The 18,372-nt window shown below is 41.6% G+C and overlaps 5 protein-coding genes across 11 annotated transcripts in view; 1 reads left to right on the plus strand and 4 right to left on the minus strand.

Moving 5' to 3' along the window:
- Positions 1-51: 51 nt before the first annotated feature.
- On the minus strand, positions 52-3,434 carry cldn10d (claudin 10d). Of its 3 annotated transcripts, XM_030074012.1 has the most exons (6): positions 3,038-3,433; positions 2,558-2,719; positions 2,358-2,439; positions 2,072-2,179; positions 1,778-1,975; positions 52-102 (listed from the first exon to the last, which is right to left on the minus strand). In XM_030074012.1, exons 1-5 carry the CDS (start codon positions 3,267-3,269, stop codon positions 1,780-1,782), a joined length of 780 nt encoding a protein of 259 aa, XP_029929872.1. In that variant the 5' UTR covers positions 3,270-3,433; the 3' UTR covers positions 52-102; positions 1,778-1,779. The 3 variants fall into 3 exon arrangements, with proteins under 3 accessions (XP_029929872.1, XP_029929877.1, XP_029929865.1); XM_030074017.1 differs by lacking the exon at positions 52-102 and having other exon boundaries at positions 1,481-1,975; positions 2,582-2,719; positions 3,038-3,434; XM_030074005.1 differs by lacking the exon at positions 52-102 and having other exon boundaries at positions 1,481-1,975.
- Positions 3,435-3,687: 253 nt separating this feature from the next.
- Positions 3,688-5,849, minus strand: LOC115374876 (claudin-10-like). Its single transcript, XM_030074029.1, has 7 exons — positions 5,670-5,849; positions 5,254-5,371; positions 4,903-5,042; positions 4,528-4,689; positions 4,347-4,434; positions 4,148-4,255; positions 3,688-3,988 (listed from the first exon to the last, which is right to left on the minus strand). Exons 2-7 carry the CDS (start codon positions 5,343-5,345, stop codon positions 3,844-3,846), a joined length of 735 nt encoding a protein of 244 aa, XP_029929889.1. The 5' UTR covers positions 5,346-5,371; positions 5,670-5,849; the 3' UTR covers positions 3,688-3,843.
- Positions 5,850-6,136: 287 nt separating this feature from the next.
- Positions 6,137-10,292, minus strand: cldn10e (claudin 10e). Of its 2 annotated transcripts, none has more exons than XM_030073985.1 (5): positions 10,020-10,292; positions 9,684-9,845; positions 9,296-9,377; positions 9,068-9,181; positions 6,137-6,628 (listed from the first exon to the last, which is right to left on the minus strand). In XM_030073985.1, exons 1-5 carry the CDS (start codon positions 10,249-10,251, stop codon positions 6,202-6,204), a joined length of 1,017 nt encoding a protein of 338 aa, XP_029929845.1. In that variant the 5' UTR covers positions 10,252-10,292; the 3' UTR covers positions 6,137-6,201. The 2 variants fall into 2 exon arrangements, with proteins under 2 accessions (XP_029929845.1, XP_029929853.1); XM_030073993.1 differs by having other exon boundaries at positions 10,016-10,137.
- The window catches only part of LOC115374752 (multidrug resistance-associated protein 4-like), a 54,313-nt gene continuing 45,026 nt past the window's right edge, over positions 9,086-18,372 (plus strand). Inside the window, exons 1-3 of one of the 4 annotated variants that reach the window (XM_030073872.1) lie at positions 9,086-9,215; positions 12,450-12,514; positions 13,797-13,899. The gene's annotated coding sequence lies outside the window, so the exon portion shown is untranslated. The remainder of the gene's footprint in view (positions 9,216-12,449; positions 12,515-13,796; positions 13,900-18,372) is intronic. The other 3 variants (XM_030073854.1, XM_030073863.1, XM_030073844.1) reach the window with 3 other exon arrangements.
- On the minus strand, positions 14,423-16,918 carry cldn10a (claudin 10a). Its single transcript, XM_030074039.1, has 5 exons — positions 16,699-16,918; positions 15,830-15,991; positions 15,646-15,727; positions 15,391-15,495; positions 14,423-14,552 (listed from the first exon to the last, which is right to left on the minus strand). The coding sequence occupies exons 1-5, from the start codon at positions 16,916-16,918 to the stop codon at positions 14,423-14,425; spliced, it is 699 nt and encodes a 232-aa protein (XP_029929899.1).

Here is an 18,372-nt window from a genome sequence, read left to right on the forward strand (position 1 = left end):
TTCTCTCTTGTCTCATGGCATTGATTGAATTACAGAATTTACATTTCCAGCTTGATAGTCCTGAGTAAGAGAGTCACTTTCTCAGCTTTGAGTTCCTCTTTGGTTCAAAATCAGTAATGTCTGACTGTGGCCTGTAGCACCTTAAGCCCCTCCCACCTCCCACTGCACCCCCTTAACATTTAAGGGTAAGGGTTAAGGTTAGGCCACACCCCCTAATCAACAGGCTGCAGCTGAACCCTTCTCTCTGGCCACCCTGCTGTCTTGGTTTTCTCTCTAGCTGCGCTGCTCGCTCTGCTGTTTCTGCCTCCACAGAACAGGAGAGGCACCAGGGTCACTCTGGACGGGGAAGCTGGCAGCATGTAAGTCCCTCTGGTTCGGGTCGTGTCATCAGATGCCGGTCTCCATTTCCTTTTCTGGGAGCTGATGTGGGAAGTAATTGACCCTTTCACAGCAGCTATTTTCAAATGAAGTAGGCTAACCACAGGTGTTACTCGTGATATTAATTAAATTTCCAATCCATGTAAGGGAACCAGTCTTTCCAGTGAGCCAGTGTGAACAATAGCAGGATCCTAAAATAAACAGAGCTTTAATTAATGTTTTTAACTTGTGATTCCATGTCAAAATAGCTGCTGTGAAAAAGGTCTACTGGAATATATGAGATTGTCAAAGAACCATTCACCATCTATCACAATAGACAAATGCTGCCCAACAAAACAATCTCAGTCCACATCTTTCCAAACTTTAGTTAGGACAGGAGATGAATAATGAACTAATTTTTCCCCAGTTTCACCTCTCCTGCAGACATGGTTGGGCAGAATAGTCACAGTCCAAGATATCAATAAAACTATATAAGACTATGAATAGGTCTGAGGGACTGAGAGATTTACATTGAGTGAAGACCCTTTCTTCCAGAGAAGTAACCCTTAAGGGAATTCCTGTGTTCATATGATCATGTTTGTTTATTCTTAATCATTAACCACATTTAACCTTTATCATGCTTAGTAACCTAATCGTGTATTGCTTAAACAGGTGCAACAAATGCGTATGTAACAGAGCAAAGGCAGTGCCATAAAATCTATCAGTAAGGGTTATTGTTACCTGTCAGCCTGCGAAAGGCTGAGGCAGATGGTCTGTGGGAAAGAGGAAGTGGAAAACTACTGAGTGCAGCAAGCGTGTATACTTGTTATTCTGATACGTTGTGTGAAAATTTGATATTGTGGCCTGATTATGTTGCTAGAGGAAACGTAATAAGGCTATCAAATCATTAGGTTTCATTCTCAAAGGAGGTATGAATGTGTCCACCAAATTTCATGGCAGTCTGCCCAGTAGATCTCAAACAGCACATGGAACATGAAATTTCTAAATCCCTTATGTACTGAAACCAGCAACGAAAATCTTTTTTATACAGAACATGTTTATGCAAGTTAATGAAACATGTTTATGCAACATGTTTATGCAAGTTAATAGCTGGTGCAGACTTTGTCTGCACCAGCTATGTTTTGTATCAACAAAGGCCGTGTAGTTTGTATGTAATTTTTCATTTCACATGAAGTTGCAAAGTTTCACATAAAACACATTACAGTTTCCTCTGCATACAAATTCCGTATTTGCAAAAAGCAGGACCACCAAAGAACTTCTTGTTTTATATCTGTCATCATTTCTTCCTTTGTGCATGTTTCCAAGCACTGCGTTAGTGGCAAGATTCTCATTTCCAGCCATGCACTTGTTCAGTAAGAGTCTCCTCCTTTGGTAACTGAGTCACTTCCTCAGCTCATTGGCTCAGACAAAGTCGTCCCTGCTGAACGTCCTGCTGGTCTTGGTTGTCGCTCTAGTTGCTCTGCTCTTCCTGCTGCTTCTGCCTTCGTAGAACAGGGGAGGCACCAGGGTCACTCTGGACGAGGACGGTGGCAGCATGTAAGTCCGTCTGGTTCGGGCCGTGGCATAGGTCGCAGGCCTTCGTGGGCTTTTCTGGGAGCTGGTACAGAAAATGATAGGGTTAGAGTCAAATATAGGTAAAGATAATATTACATAAGGTATTGCAAAAGCACAACAGGGAAGGAGGGAGATTTACGTTGAGCGAAGACCCTCTTTTCCAGAGAAGAAACTCAGCACCGCCCCTCCACCGATGAGAAGGGTCGAGCCTCCCCAGCCAATAAAAACTGCAGCTCCCAGTTCAAATCTGAAAAGCAAATACTCACGTATATGAATGTGTTGTGGCATTTTGATTTTCTTCAGTTGTTTCTTTACTGTTTTATTTAATTACTTAAGATTTATTTAGCTAAGGTTCAGAATATCAGTTTCAAGCGAAGTGTATTTCGTTAGCAAAATATACTCATTTCACAAACAATAATACTCACTTTTGTGCCCTGAAATTCGGATCCAAAAATTCTGATACGACTCTGTTGCCCCACCACGAATACGTGATCATCCCACAGAATCCTAAAAGAAAATAATCCATTTTCTAAGCATCCCAAGGCATAGATTGTATTTTACCCACAGACAACAAAATAAGAATGTTTAATTTTCTTGAAAAATATTTTTTAAAAATGATTCATACCTGAAACAAGGTACGTTATACCACCTGCAAAGGTCACCCTTGAATTGGCAATCTCTGAGCCTCCTATTTTAGTGCATTTCATCCCCACCAGGGTGAGGACACCTGCAAAGAAGCCAGTGATGACAGAGCAGACGGCCAGGGCTCTGCAGGCATGTAGGAAGGCTGGAGGACAGAGAAAACTATGGATTAACTGAAGCTGTTCCATAATGATGACTTTGTGTAAGGTGATGTCTTGTTGAGATGATTATTAATACAAAAGACAGTAAAGACAGACAAGGCAATTATGTGTCTCCAATAACAAGCACCTCACACTGATCTTATATTATCTGAACAAGTGATTTTTCACCTGTATTAATCATTTGCAACATAAAATTATGCACGTCACATCAAGTTCTGGATTTCTCAAAGCACATTGTCAGATTATCTTTGCTGTACTTGAGGTTAGTAGATGAACAAAGGGGATGGGAAACCTAATCCTACCAGGCAGGGCCAACATGGAGGGGTAGTCCTTGCAGTCGGAGACCCCTGTGGTGTCTGAGATGCAGTCCCGCCACAGATTGGAGTAGTAGTTTGAGGTGGTCAGGACGATGCTGCCCACTTCAGAAAAGGTCCAGTACTCGGTGGGTAGAGTGGAACACACCAGGATCCATCCAGACAGACAGGACACAAAGCAGCCGATCTCCATGTACATCACCACTGTCCTGTACTTCATGGTGGTGGGCGCCTTCACTCATCAAAAACCCCAAATTTAACAAAATAAAATGTGGAAATCAACAGACAAGAGGAAAGGTCCACTGCACAGATCTTAAACATCCAGCTCTGAGAACACCTGACCGTGGAAAACCTGAACAAGGCTCCCCCTCTCCGCCACAGTGCTGATGCACAGGTGTGGATGTTGGCTTATCTTTTGGACAGTTTTGCCAGGTAAGCATCTCGTGTTTTCCCAGGATGCAGGACAAAATGCCATCGAGGATGAAGTCTCGCTGGGCCCATCTTTGTCACAAAACACAAAATCACACCTTGCAGTCATTTCAGTGACATTTCACTGTAAAATCTTAACCAACCCCTCCCTCCTTCTCACAAAACTAAAAACATAACAACAAAGAGAATAGAAACAATAAAGGGTGATGTTGATCATTATATAATTCTTTATTATTTAGGATTGATCCCTGAAGGCAAACTCTTTCGCTTGAGACTATAACACATTTACATTTGCAGTCCAGTAGACACGTACCTGACATTTTATGTGGCAATATAAACAGATCATATGATGTTATTTTGTAGTGTTACACAATCACAATGCTACTAGTGGCCGTGTTGTAAGGCGAGAAGTTGTAGGGACAGTTTGATTTTATTGACAGTGGTTTCCCATAGAGGCTGTTTTTTCCTGTGGCAATGTCTCCAACTCTGATGAAGCGAACCATGGGATACCTGGATCAGGACGAGAACACACGCAATATATTCATCAGTCTTTGCTAACTTTCTTGAATGTATGTCAGACTTTCTTTGCACATAATTTCATTTGGAAATAATCAGGCACATCGGAATATGCTGAAATATTGATGGGTCATTTAAAGCTAAGAAACAAACCTTTCTGGATGAGTTACTCTGCGTGTAGATGCACAGTTAAGTGTACAACCGAGGAAAATGAGGAGACTCCCCACCAGCCCAAGGTAGAGTGGTGTTCCAATATCATAGCTACAGACAAAATTGCATTTAAAATGGGCTGCCATCTTGCTTTTATTCATATTTACATATTAATGATGGGTTTTCAGAGATCAAATATCACCTCAATTTTGATGGGTCTGCTTTGGTGTGTAAAAAGGCCGCAGCAACTCTGTTTATGTATAAACAGTAGCCAGCCGCGTCTGAAACACCTGCGTAAGGGAAAAGCAATGGCAGATAAGAAACAAGACAAACCAGTTGGTCTCAAAAAGCTGACGGTTTGTAAGCAAACAAATCATACTCACAGCCGACCAAATGGAAAGCGGACAACGTTATTAATAATTTGTCTTTAGTTCTCTGGTCTCCGCCGATGTGCGTGCACTCCATCCCAAAAAATGCGAGCACTGTGCCTACCAGCCCAAGACTGAGGCCAGTCAGCAGGAGCCCCAGCACTGTCTGGATGTGTGCTGCATACACACACACACACACACACACACACACAAAACTTGATTAATCCTCCCAAAAGTGTGTGGTAAACTCATGACATCGTTACTACTTAGGAATTTAATAATCTCTAAGAGAACTGAGAATCACTAGTGTGTATACAAGCCTCATTCTCATTCTTTATAAGCAGTTTATAGTATCAACAGAAATCAGGGATCCTCTGTCTGTGTACCCACATTTCACCGTCCACAGCACCTTGAACTCTACACAGTTGATTACAGCTGTGGAGTCCTCATAGCAGTCCCTCCACAGGTTGGACCAGTACCAGGCCACTGTCACCACAGAGGAGCCCCCTTGGCCTCCCAGCTGGGCCACCCTTCAGTGGAGAATTACATAAAGTAGATGAAAACTGTAAATCAAAGAGCTCAGCAAGGACTACTTTCTAAAAGTCACCCACAATCATCTGCCATTATTAATGAACTATTCATGTTGTTACTATATGCAACAAAAAATACAATTTGATTCCATCATATTCTGTGTTCATTGCACAAGTTTTAATTTTGTCTTGATTTTGTCTTTTGTCCTACCTCCAGTGGTCCATGGCGAGGGTGCAGGCCACAAAGACCCAGCCCAGTATGGACACCAGAAGCCCCAGGATCTGAGCCACTGTCCTCCACATGTCACCAAAGCCTTCACTGTAAGTTCCTACTGAGTAATGTTTTCATAATGAAGTACAAGTGAGCTTCCCAGACTGTGGCAAAATATTAGCTGGATATGTTTTGAATACATGAAAAAACATTGCCGACTGCTTTGGTTATTTAAATACATAAATTTAACCAACCTAACAATAAGTAATAACAGCATTTCATATATATCTGAAAGCATATTTGATAATAGTTTTGCCCATGTCTTACGTTTCTATCTGTCATAACAGTTAACCTGAAATCAACTGGAAAAACAAAGCCAATATTGTCAGCTATGAAGGTCACAAAAGCCACCCTACCTTGCAAGATATGTATTCCACAGGTAATCAAAATAAGAGCAGCTGCAAATATTTTACTTCAAAAGCAAGCCGGAGAGTGTGAGTCTTTTTTCTATTGCTGCTTCTGTGTAAAGGTTTGAATCATAGCAGCAAAACTGACTCTGTTTACTGTCAACCAGACCTGACTGGTGTGTTAGTTTTTTGTGTTACTTGTTGTCTATTTGACATACAGCCCATAAAGCTTAATGATCATAATACAAAGCTTTGATATCCACATTAATTATGTATTAGCTTGTTGAATGGGTATATGTATTTTAATTATTTGATTTGTGAAGTTGTGTCTCTTTATTGATGATAGAAAGCAAGCAACAGAAAATGAAAGCAAAAAGATTTTTGAAAAAGAAGGATGTATCAAACAATTTTATTAATTGAAAAAACACACACCACTCAAATTGCTTTTGACATAGATTCAGAAACTGATCAGATAAGCATCAACGCTTTGATGAATCGCATGCATTAGTGTTTGTCGCCAGAAGCATCTGTTTACATTCATTCAAATGTAGGAGTTTTTGATGAATGGCTCTCTCTCACTCCTTGCCCTGCTAGACAGAGAGGATACTGTCCGACTGCTGCTGCTGCTGCTCCGGGACTCAGAGCGACTTGACCCGCTTGACCTTGAGGACCGTCCGGACTCCGAACCTGACCCCAACCCTGACCTCGATCCCAATCTTGACCCTGACCCTGCGGACAGATCAGACTTCGAGGTCCGCCCTGACCTCGATGATCGCTCCGATTTGGATGAGCGTCCGGATCTGGACGAGCGTTCAGACCTGGAGGAGATGCCAGACACATCGGAGGGTGCAGACTTGGATGACAGCTCAGAGATGGATGACACTTTGGTCTTGGAGGTGATCTCAGACACTGTGGATAAGGCTGTGGTGGGCTTCTCTGTCTCAGGGACAGCGGGGATGACAATTGTCCTGGAGAGAGACACAGGTTTTGTGAAGCACTTTGAGCTGCATTCTGTATGAAAGGTGCTATACAAATAATTTTATTATTATTATTATTATTATTATTATTATTATTATTATTATTAACATTAAATTGGAAAAGGCTGTTATGGTGCTGTGGGAGGCCTGAGGTTGTAAGTAGCTGGACTGCCGGGAGCACAGAATGGGTCCTGTAAGAGGAAATATCAATCCTCCCTTTATTTAAAACAGTGTCAGAAATTACCTTTCAGTCAGATATAGGTATTTACTATACCCTGCAGACAAGACAAGATAAGAAAAATCTAATAGCTAAAGAAACAACACCAACATGCATAGTAATTTAAGTAGTTCAAGTATAATTTAGAGGCCAAGAGTCAGGTTTCCAGGTTGACCAGTGATGATGAAGTGTAAAGTTCAGTTGTCAACACAGCTATCAATCAAACAATACATTTGAGGCAAGGGAGATTGATTTGTCATCTGTTTTCTTCTTGCATTGAGGTTTTGCCCTGGTTAGTTTGTCTCTCTGTGCTCAAAACCCTGTGATCAAATTTCCAAGATATTTAATGGACTAACAGGTCTTAGAAAAAGTAACAGTTGAAATGATTTTGGCAATCATCCATATCAGAGATTTCCCCCATTAGACCATTTTTCTTAATAAGCCATAAGTATAAAACAGGCAGAGATACAAACAATTACAAAAGGTAAATTTGTTCAGTCAGGATGTGGTAGAGAGAGCAAAAACAAACAGTGGAATAGCCCTTTAATTGGTTCAGGGGAAAGGGAGTTGGGAGCAGAGGAGATAAATTGGACACACCTGTAGGGCAATCTGGCTTGTGCATGGAGGAGAGCAGAGAGGAGTGAGAGCACAAAGGAGGAGATCACTAAAAGCTAAACCAGTTTCTAGAAAATGTAACTAAAATCTCTAAGAAAACAGTAAGACTACAAAACCAACCGAAGAGTAAGGAGGAATTGCAGTTTGCTGTATGAAAAAGCGCTGGGCTGAGGAGAGGAGCTGAACCCTGGAGTGTGCTTGGGAGGAGTGTCGTTTGGTGTGCTTCATATACAGCATGCTTGGAAGCTGTTCTCTGCCTGGGTGGATCCATAAAAACTGAAGCTAAGTGCTAAGTCTCCCTGCCTGTCGCTCTCCAGGCTTCTCTTCCTCTCTCTCCTTTCACCGGTCCACCCTCCTGACCCACACGATTTCACTGCCCCTGTCCCTGGTTCTTTGGATAGCCCCCCCCCCCCCCCCCCCCCCCCCCCCAAAGAACCCCCATACACCAACCCAATACATATACATGAATTAAACTGAACTGAACACACACACTCATGCAATCATACACTGAACTCCTGAACTGAACTGAACACACACACACACACACACACACACACACACACACACACACACACACACATGCCCACCTGACTTTCTTGAACTGAACTGAATTGAACTGGACTTAACTCATGTTTACTCACACCTTTCACTTTGTCTGAAATGACTACTGAATTTAATTTGATTGTTTTTGAGTGTTTTTGGTTCATTGTGTGTTTGTTGAAATTTAACTGAGCAAGATTTGCTTTGCTATGCTTTGGTTTGGGAAGGTGAACAAGAGAGCTGGTTTATATATACCGCATCCCTATATTTGATTTGATTGTTTGCCTTTGATTTAATTTCATTAACATCTCATTTATGCAGATTCGTTCGCTGTGAATGGTATTTTGTTCCTTTGTTTGTATTCTTTTGTAGCTAGGATAGCAGGAGGGCTAATCGGGTTTTGTTTTGTACTAGTTATGTATCTTTAAACATTTTATAATTTAGAAAAGAAATTGATAGGATTAACTTTCTCCTGTCTGGCGCCCCTTAATATACCTAGTACATATCCCTACGCTACAAGGAAACCGGTTTAATTTTCAACATAAATCATAGGAATTATGTCTTTAGGTGTTACAAGTTGGACAACTGTTCAGCATTTGTTTGCACTCTTCGGTTGTTTTCCATAGCATGCATGATGCATGATGCAGGCTTATGCTTGCCTTTTCTGTATACTTCTAACCCTGAACTAGGCAAACTGTGAGAGATCAGACCATGAAAACTGAAGAAGCTTCTTGGATACTGAGGTGTCATGTCTTCAAGAGCCTGCAAACAAGTTTCCCTTGATTCAGCCCTCCTTGGAGATCAGACTGTGATTTGTTGGCTGCAGCAGCCTCTGGGATAAGTTGCATGTGAGCCCACACTACACATTTGCACACCCTTATCTGGGCGAGGCCAAGTACCAACACATTCTTGTAAATCTACCCATCAAGCAGCTCCACCGGAGCACTTAGTGGTGTAATGTGTTCCTTTGGGGCACGTCAGTGGTATTTGTCTAGGAAACGAGGAGAGATTGTCATTCACTCCCTTTACATGGGCAATGACAACATGTCTGTACTCACGTGCTCTCTCCTCCACAGAGCGGCTTACACACCGACCAAATGTAGAAGCAGCCGCCGGTCAAGTGAAAGGCAGAGCCCACCCAGCCCAAGAACAGAGGGGTGCCAAGGTCAAATCTGTTGGAACAGAAAGAAAAAGCTTGAGATGAAGGTTTGTAGATTCATATTGAAAACCTCAATACTGGTAATGCATAGTTTACAGCAACAGTTCACTTAATTCAATTAACTTACGTCAGTCCTTCAAAGTTGGGGTTGAAGTATTCTCCTGACACATACTGAGCATAAACAGCATACCCAGATGTGGACAGCAAACCTGAAGTCCAGGTTCAGAGAGACATTAAACTTATATAGATAAGTCTGCTCCTCTACACTTATCTCTGTCAGTTAAATAGATAAGAATGCAACAGACAGTTACCAGATAGAAAAGATAATAACAGTTCACAAATGGAAGCAATATATGGACATAAACAGGCCATTTGCACAAAAACAGGTCAATTTGCAAAAGACTGGGCAGATGTACAGCACAAATATTCTATTTTTAACCTGTACATATTTGCTTTGGTACATGCAACAGCTTTTTCCTGCTGACTAAGTCAACTTACTGAAATTAGACAATTACCGCTGATGATGTGACACCATCCCCCGGCGTAAATCTTCCTGTACTTTGGCCTGTCTTTACCACCGATGAAGGTGCACTCCATGCCCATCAGACTGAGCACAAACCCCAGCATGCCCACAGACAGAGCGCTCATCAGCAGGCCTCGGACGATCTGGATGTGGCCTGCGGTTCCATAACAACATGTAGTTAGACGGCTGTGACAGGACATTGCAATAATCTGAATCTCAACTTTTACATGCCATGATGTTTGAATACTTGAGGCACTGGGTTTTTACAGAGATAACCTCCACAGATAAGTTACTTAGAGCTTCATCTACACAAAACTGTCTTACCCACCCTCCACAGACCAGAGAACAGGAAAGTCATAACAGTTGGTGACAGCGGTCGAGTCTGTAAAACAGGCCCTCCACAGGCTGGACCAGTACCAGGCCACCTTGATGATGGAGGAGCCACCCATGCCACCTATGGAAGTGATCTTCCAGCCCTCCATGGCCATGGTGCAGGCCACAAAAATCCAGCCCAGCACCGTCATCAAGAAGCCCCAAATTTGGACTACACGGATCTTCATCACCGGGTCCCGAAGAGAGCGGTGACCTTATCTATGCTGTCTTCTTGTTAGATTCAAGGAATGTCTTCTGGTGGGATGAATTTTTCAGCCTCTGTTTCAGTCCTCTTCTGAAGCACTTTAGCAACTCAAATCCACAGTGTCCTCTCTTTCCTCTTTTGTTTTTCTTGATAGCTTCTTTGTACTGTCAGATAGTGCTCGCTTGTTCACGCAATGTCCTTATTCATTCTGAGCTGAATCTCTTGTTTTCTTGCAAACAGCAAATGGATATTGGTGCGTCCTTTAACTCAGAGAGCAAGGGTAGCAAGTGGATTCCAGGGACAAGGCAGAGGCCAGCCTGGAAATCTTGGCTTTCTCATGTTGCTGAGTTGTTTCCCAGGCCTTACATGTGGGTGAGAGACAACAGTCGCTCAGGTTCCCAGGACCATGGTTAAGAGATGAATCTTGGCTGAGAGTGCTTACCTAAGCATTTAGATCAGATTACCAAAACAATGGACTTCATGCCTTCATATTGTTCCCATTGAACTGATTGGGTCTCGTCTCTTATATAACAGGCACAGCTGAAAGTCAGTTAATCAGAATCGACACTCCTTGATATACCTTTTTCACACTGGATGGCTAATTATGATTTAATGCGCTTTTAATGATTTAGGAAAACCTGCTGTCTTTTCATCCTGACATCACTATAGCTCTTTAAATCCAGATAACAACTCATGGTATATATTTGTGCATTAATGACCTTCATGTGTTCCATAAAACTATGTAATAACATCGGTGCTGTAACCTAAGCCCTCTGCAGCATCATCCCTTGACTTTGCTCGAGGCTCTATGCTGGTTATTAACAATTTCACTAAGACCTCACTGTGCTGTGGGTCTCATATTTATAGCATAACGTCTTTGTGCTGTTATAATTAGACTTAAATCCGTGACTCTGAGGTTATTAGAGTCATGGGGAGTGATGAATGTCCATAGAGAGGTTAAAAAAAGTCCTCTTTGTTTTAAAGTCCTCTCAGCTTATGACAGAGTTATTGGTAGTAGGGAGCACATATTGGAAATGGAGCTCGGTGTGGCCCTCATTTGCTTGGTGAGTCTGGCTGCTGTGTTGCAGCTTTAATTAGCAAAAGAATCTGAAAAAAAAGAACAAAGGAAAGCTTCTGTGACCTGAAGTGACTGGGCATCGCTTCATGAAAGGATAGAAAGCTTAAAATAGCTGCTATAAAGGCCAAACAAATATTTGAAAATCTATATTAACAGTTGCTCCAATATTTGGTTGATGTGGTTTCACAAAGCTTAAGGCCACAATTGGATTTTTGTAGGGGAACTTTGCATGGCCTTAGCCTGTGAAATGTCATCTTTGTTTAGGGCTGTTAACAATTAAACTTCCATAAAGTAAATACTGCTCTCTGGTGGTGTGATTGCAGTAACGCACCTAATCCTTAATTGGAGGGAAAAAACCCAAAAATGTGAAATTTGCTGTCATTATATTTCCTCAGACAGTATCAGTTACCTTCCATGGATCATTAAAGTTTCAGTTCCTTATATTTGAACATTCACTGCTGCCTCCCACCACCAGAAAGAAAGAAAAAATGGTTAATCTCATGTTATTCTGATATGCATCCTCAGTCAGAGTGAACCACAACATCAAGAAAAAATGACTACCAGAGAATTCAGGATGTTTTTCTGCAAATAGTGGTTCAAAGTCAGTAATGTTTCTACAGTGTTACCATCACAGATATATAACGTAAAAAACTAGGAAAACATTGTCCGATTTCACAAAACCAGCCTCATACTGTTGTGGTTCACTGATTTCTAGCTTTTGAAGACTTGCACATGTTCACAGATGCTTACTGGACCGTAATGTGTCCTGTCTACTGTGTGCAGAGTCCTGTTGCATTGACCCATCTCTACCACCAGTCTGTTAGGATCTATCCTGCTCACACAATTTGTAAGAAGGATAATCCATAATCTGTAATATTTATGTAAGTATCTTAGTACATGAGCCTGTGCACATCTTGTTACCATCTGGTAATATGATAATGGGCATGCAACGCTGCCACATTGCGCATTTGAATCTGCATGTTGCTCTGGATTACAAATTTAAAGTGCTGTAAATTTCTTTCTAGGCAACACAAACACATGATGAAACACTAGGTGTTGTCTCGTCAATTAGTTTCTTTTTCTTTTTTCTTTTTTTTTTGTAGATGCAGTGATCCAATTTTCAATCAGGATTCATTAAAGTTGATCTTCTCCAATAAGAGGCAAATATGTGAGTTCATAAATTGTGGCATTCACATGAATAACATTTGCAACCAATATGGTTCGCAGTTGGTGAAAATTGAAATGAAGAAGGTGGCAGTCGTGTGATGCTGAAAAACAAAAAGAGTTTAATTTGCTAATGTTAGTGCTCTAAACTGAATAGCACTTTAAAGCAATACGACACAATAAACTGGCTTGGTGATGCAGCGACCAAACACAAGACAATACAATACAGCCATTATATCAGAGACCATTCTCCAGAGCCGTGGACACCTGACACTTGTTTACGGATGCAAGACGCCGGAAAGCACAGGCCAACAGCTCCCTGCCAGCTGGTTCAAGTATCCAACCTCTGGGCCAAGAGGTTTTGCGTAACATAGGCTTAGGTTGCTATTGATCAGGAGGTGGAGACGGATGGCTGATAGGAGGGGAAACCGCCCGTCTGCTCTCCAAATCTGGTTAGCCATCTCTGGCGTCAGGTGTGCCCCAGTGACTCTTGGAGGTCAGAACAGTCTAGACCATCAAGAAGATGTAGACCATCTAAAGTCTGTAACAGTGATCCACCTTTCTGTGCGACAAATACTAACCAAGCGAAACTCTCACCCCAGTTAATGTGCACACATTTTCAAGGAAACATTTACCTGGAGTGACCTGCCCAGTTTTTAAATAGTAATCCATTTCTTAGTCACTCATTTGAACAATATTTGGTCACATTTAGTTACCTAAAACATTGCATTATTTCAGAAGATTACTACTACAAAGCATATTGTAAAACATGAATTCAATAAAAAAAAAAAGAAGCTGCATTAAAGATGTTCCAAAACACATGTTTAAAAGCACGTGGGAAAATATACAAAACTGCATGCCCATAACTACAGAATTTGCTTGAATGTTTTTTTTTTTTTTTTTCAACAAATCATTGGCACACATTTCGCTCTGGTGGAAAAAAAAAAAAAAAAAATCACAGGAAATAGACAGAGCAATACGGAAGAAACGTGCTTGCGCAAAAACAGATTTGGTACTTTGGGACAGAAACAGTTTATGAGAACAAAAACTAGTATCTTCCACTGAGTAATGCTGAAAAAGTCCTGTTAAATTTCCTGCAGATTTCCTTTATTATTAAAGCACAAAGCCACTTCAGAGAATGGTCATATGATTACTATTACCCTAATTCTAATTCTGTTTAGGTTTACAATGGTGGCCATAATAGACCTATTTTAGTGATCTAATTTATAAGATATGAGTTAAAGCATCATATCACCATTATTAATATTTTTTCTCATTCTTTTTAGACCACGCTGATCTCGATGCCATTGCTCAAGAAAACTGGACGAGGGTTTTGGAGTCACTCCGCTGCTCTCTGCAAGACCCATGGTGAGGGCCAGCTTGTTGAAGGTGACCGGAGAGTTTGAATGGTGTTTCATGCCAAACTGAATTTTCTGCTCTGGGAGAAAAACACACTTATCTGATGTATTTTGTTTATAGGCTACTGACAGAAATGACCCAGTGAGAAAACTATTTAAGGGGGAATCTTACATTATTCATTTGCCCTGGCTCCTATCAATTTCAAGGTCTTTTTTTTTTAACTTTTGTAGTATTTTCAAATTACATAACTGGCTATTTACTGTTATATTGCAGTGTTTCCTGTAGTAAATCAGTTGTAAAGACAGCAGTAGACAAGCACAGTGATTTTGACCAGCCCTTGAAGTAGATAAATTATGTAAACGGTCACATAAATTACACTGTCCAGACGTTCTCACGGGCTCCAGTCACATAAGTTCATAAAAACGGGAACTGCCATGAGGGTGTTGTGTACTGTCCTGATCAGCCTACTTCCATGGCTTCTACTGCTGAAAAAGTTTGTGGTGATCACATTGTGACAAAGCTCACATCCAGCTCATGTGACAAGAGCTCAGTGTCACACGTAGACATTCCTCCCAAACTGTCTGGACGGCTCCCGCGGTTCTTTCTGCAGGTTACTGGTCGTTTTGTTGTGCCTGTTGCGTGCCGTTACAAAAGATGCGGCTCCACTGTAGGAGCAATGAGCTCTGTAAAGAAAAACAGGACAGGAAACATAAGGAAAATGTCTGTTTTTGAGCCCTAAAAAGTAAAAACAACTACGTTTCAGTCAAATGTCCCTTGGGGATTTGATTTAAATAGAACAAAGTACTGAAAAGACACTCTGTACTCTTTGACCAAAAAGTCTTGAGGCATGGTTGCAGCACTAAAATTATCTCTGTAGTATATGAAAACAATAATCCAGGCAATATTTACTGTGTAAAACAGCTTTCGGAGTGGTTTTAGTTTCTATCTACTTCGAAACACACAAAGTTAATTACACACAACAAAATCTGCAGTCCTTCTTTCCCTGCTTTTTGACACCAAAAGTCCTGAAAGATGACAGAGCTGTTGTCATACTCATCTCTGGAACAACATGTACCCTTTCTGGCCTGGGAACAAATTGTGCCACAGCTCTCCCCTCTGTATCTTCCCTACTTTGCTTCCTCAGCTTGCCTGATGTAAGACCTCTCCATCGGCACCCTAAGCCAAGGTGACTTTCACTTAAAAAAAGGTCCTTGTTGCTTGAGAGCAACAAAGGAAACATTCAGCCATCATCATTCAAGTAACTAATCACAATTACAACAATTTGCCCTTAAGCATAGTGATTATGAGACAAGATGTTGAGAGAGACTAACAGATTTTTTTTGGATTTTAAATTTCTCCCTCATGCTTTAAGTAATTATTGAAATTGCCTGATTGAGGACTGCAAGTTGTTGAGCTGTACAGTCGTTCCGAATCAGACTTCCTCAAGACAATCTGCCCTTGCTGTTGATGAAAGATGAGCACATAATTAGCATCCAGGACATCAGAAAAACCGCAACTTGCCTGATGCTGAAGCCTTCCGATAGGGAGAGGCAGAAGATAAGCCCTCCTAAGATACACAGCACAGATCCAGCCCATCCAATGAAGAGAGCTGCTCCCAGCTCAAACCTGGTGAGGTGAAGCAAATGACAGCAAAACTCATCACATTTTTGTTTTCCTTTCATGTGAATTTGACGTAACAAGCGTAGGCCATTGCCAGTATCACTTGCTTTTTCTGCTGGTATCAAACAAATCCTTCTTTTCATCGTGATTACTTACTTTTGAGCAACAAACAGCGGGTCAAAGAAGTCAGTTGTGATCCTGTGAGCATATATGGAGCACGCAGTCATGCAGCATAGCCCTGCACAGAGAAAAGCTTTCCGGTTGCTTATCCACAAGACTTTGAATTCAAAGAGAAATCAAGATGGAGCAAGGTGCATGCTTTCTGTGGTGCAGGTTTTACCACTGAGGATGAAGTGGAACCCCGAGAGGACAGTTAGACGAGCTTTGGTGGTCTCTGAGCCCCCGATTTTTGTACATTTCATCCCTACTAGGGCAAGGATGGCACCAAAGAAACCCAGGCACACAGCCGCTATCATCAGCCCCCGACAGACCTGGATGTAGGCTTCATGGGAGAGAGACGGGGAAAGGGAAGAGGGAGCATTTAAAACCAAAAGAAGATTGCCTACGACAGAGAAATTTTCATTTTTTTGTTGAGACGTGCCTTACAGTGATGCAAGACTTTTCTTTTCTCACAAGCCACTGACAACACATGACATTTTTCCTTGTAAACAAGAGTGAATTCTGTGAGGCTGCATGACTTTCTCAAATTGCTTTGAATCAGACACATTAGGAGATTTGTTTACGCGACACATGCATCACCTTTTGTCACCCGCGAGTAATTGCAGGTGACATTTGCCTTTGTCATCAACAAGTGACCTCTGCAAGACTGCATGACTTTCTCAAATTGCTTCAACTGGACACATTAGGAGAACTGTATCCACTCAGCTCGGCTTGTTCACTAAAACATGCCTCTGCTGGCTTTTAGTTGTAAATGTGGTGGTTTGTGGCCTGTAGCCATGGTCGTAAGAGGAAATATCAAGTTCCAAGTGTATTTGTTTACAATGGCAGCATTCATCCGACGGAAAACAGATGTGCAAGACTCTGGGCATCGGTGCTTATTGGATAGATGGATCCAGACAGAGTAACAAACCCACAGTCACATAGTCACATACCTAAATATTTTACATTCACATGCAAATGCTGTGCCTCTCTTTTCTGCCTCTGCTCTTTGAATCCATCTACAACAGCATCATGATGCAATAAACTCACCATCCAGAGCCAGCATGGAAGGGAAGTCCTTGCAGTTGGACACACCAGTGGAGTCGGTCACGCAGGTTTTCCACAGGTTGGACCAGAAGGTAGCTGTGGTGATGACTGTCCCGTCCACAGAGGACACCTTCCAGTAGTCTGTAGGCAGGGTGGAGGACACCAGAATCCAGCCTGAGATGGTCAGGATAAATGCAACAATCTCTGTGCCCATGTTGCCCATTTTTGTCTCAGTCTCCTCTGGCCTGGATATCTGGCTTGTTATTCAAGAGCAGACTCAGGAGAGAGACTTTGGATGAGCTAGCTGCTGAGGCAAGGACTCTCTCCCTCTCTCTCCCTCTCTCTCCCTCTTTCTTTATGGTCAGAGATGTTAAGAACCCAGAGAAGTGAAAGAAAGGAGGTGGGAGGGCTGGTCCAGACCAGGACAGGTGCGTCAGTGTTGGAGGTTCTGCTTTGACGGGGAGACAGACTGCTCTCTCTGTGTTCAAGCACCAACGCCTATTGCCCAGTCCCAATCCCCAAGACGCATATCATTCACTCGCACACACAATCACTTTCTGTCATACTCTGCACTGCAAAAAATGTCCATCTTATGTAATTTACTCTCATATTCCATGTTAAAAAACCTGTTTTTTCTTAAATCAAGCGAATAATATGCCAGTTGAATCAGATAATCCCATTTGTTTTCATTCAGTTCCACTTATTTCAATTTTTTTTGGAACATGTATAAATGTATTGAAACAAGGCAGAATAAGGCCCACTAGCATCAAGAAAATGACACTTGATTGAAGAAAATTCTGGAAAAGTTCATGAACATTGGAGGCCAGTGTGATTATCTCATCCCACTGGTACATTTTTCTCTTGTTTGAAGAAAATCAGGATTTTAACCCTGAATATGACACTGGAGAATATGACTTGTTAAGTGCAGATTTTTTTGTAGTGTGTGTGCATCCATGTGTGTGCACAACTCAATTCCCATCACTCCACACAATATGCATCTGGGGTCTGCAAGGGGATCTGCAGGAGGAGGAAGTAATTGAAAGGGTCTGAAATGTCCCTGACAGAAAAAGGAAAAAGAAGATGAGGAACAGAGATAGCAAACGTGTATAGTGGCAAGAATGAATGACCGACTGAATGAGTGAATGAATGGTGATTCACTGGTGTGGAATTTGTTCCTACTGATGTAAAACTTTGGGAAACAGTTAACTGCTCCCTTTCTCATAGTTACACCTTCGTATGACAATATGAAATAACAAATAAGTGCAAAACAAAAACTTATTTCAAGCCTTTATTACAGGGATAGCACCGAAGGACTGGATTTAAAGTGAGCCACCAGTTCACACTAAATGCATCACCACATTTTGTAGAACTCTAGCACCATCAAGTGGCAGATTTTTTCTAAGTAAGATGGTTCAGATGTCTGCTCCAAGGCAATTTATAATTATAGAACGTTACCTTGGTGTAACCTGGCGCTCTCTTAACCTCTCAGACACCCATCATCCCCCTGTTTGTTAAAAATGCCATGTAAATAATTGGACATGACTAGATAATTACAAATAATAGCCATAATTGCATATCACTGACTGATGTTAAGCTGGCCAGATAGAAAGCAGTGAAGCCATGAGTAAGTCGCCCTCCAGGTGTTGTGATTGCATTAGTCTGATTCGACACCATTTA

The sequence above is a fragment of the Myripristis murdjan genome, chromosome 2, assembly GCF_902150065.1.
Source record: "Myripristis murdjan chromosome 2, fMyrMur1.1, whole genome shotgun sequence".
NCBI lineage: Eukaryota > Metazoa > Chordata > Actinopteri > Holocentriformes > Holocentridae > Myripristis > Myripristis murdjan.

Excerpts from the sequence above, each read along its gene's own strand:
- cldn10a (XM_030074039.1), bottom strand. The coding sequence starts at position 16,918 with ATGGGCAACATGGGCACAGAGATTGTTGCATTTATCCTGACCATCTCA. Across the intron at positions 15,728-15,829 it reads GTTCCACTTCATCCTCAGTG|GGCTATGCTGCATGACTGCG; the intron begins GTAAAACCTGCA and ends TTCTCTGTGCAG. Across the intron at positions 14,553-15,390 it reads TCGGAAGGCTTCAGCATCAG|AGCTCATTGCTCCTACAGTG; the intron begins GCAAGTTGCGGT and ends TTTTCTTTACAG.
- cldn10e (XM_030073985.1), bottom strand. The coding sequence starts at position 10,251 with ATGAAGATCCGTGTAGTCCAAATTTGGGGCTTCTTGATGACGGTGCTG. Across the intron at positions 9,182-9,295 it reads CCCAACTTTGAAGGACTGAC|ATTTGACCTTGGCACCCCTC; the intron begins GTAAGTTAATTG and ends CTGTTCCAACAG. Across the intron at positions 6,629-9,067 it reads CTCTGTGGAGGAGAGAGCAC|GACAATTGTCATCCCCGCTG; the intron begins GTGAGTACAGAC and ends GTCTCTCTCCAG.
- cldn10d (XM_030074012.1), bottom strand. The coding sequence starts at position 3,269 with ATGAAGTACAGGACAGTGGTGATGTACATGGAGATCGGCTGCTTTGTG. Across the intron at positions 2,180-2,357 it reads CCGAATTTCAGGGCACAAAA|ATTTGAACTGGGAGCTGCAG; the intron begins GTGAGTATTATT and ends TTTGCTTTTCAG. Across the intron at positions 1,976-2,071 it reads AAAGAGGGTCTTCGCTCAAC|CTCCCAGAAAAGCCCACGAA; the intron begins GTAAATCTCCCT and ends TTTCTGTACCAG.
- LOC115374876 (XM_030074029.1), bottom strand. The coding sequence starts at position 5,345 with ATGTGGAGGACAGTGGCTCAGATCCTGGGGCTTCTGGTGTCCATACTG. Across the intron at positions 4,690-4,902 it reads GGTGCTGTGGACGGTGAAAT|CACACATCCAGACAGTGCTG; the intron begins GTGGGTACACAG and ends GTGTGTATGCAG. Across the intron at positions 3,989-4,147 it reads AGAGTAACTCATCCAGAAAG|GTATCCCATGGTTCGCTTCA; the intron begins GTTTGTTTCTTA and ends GTCCTGATCCAG.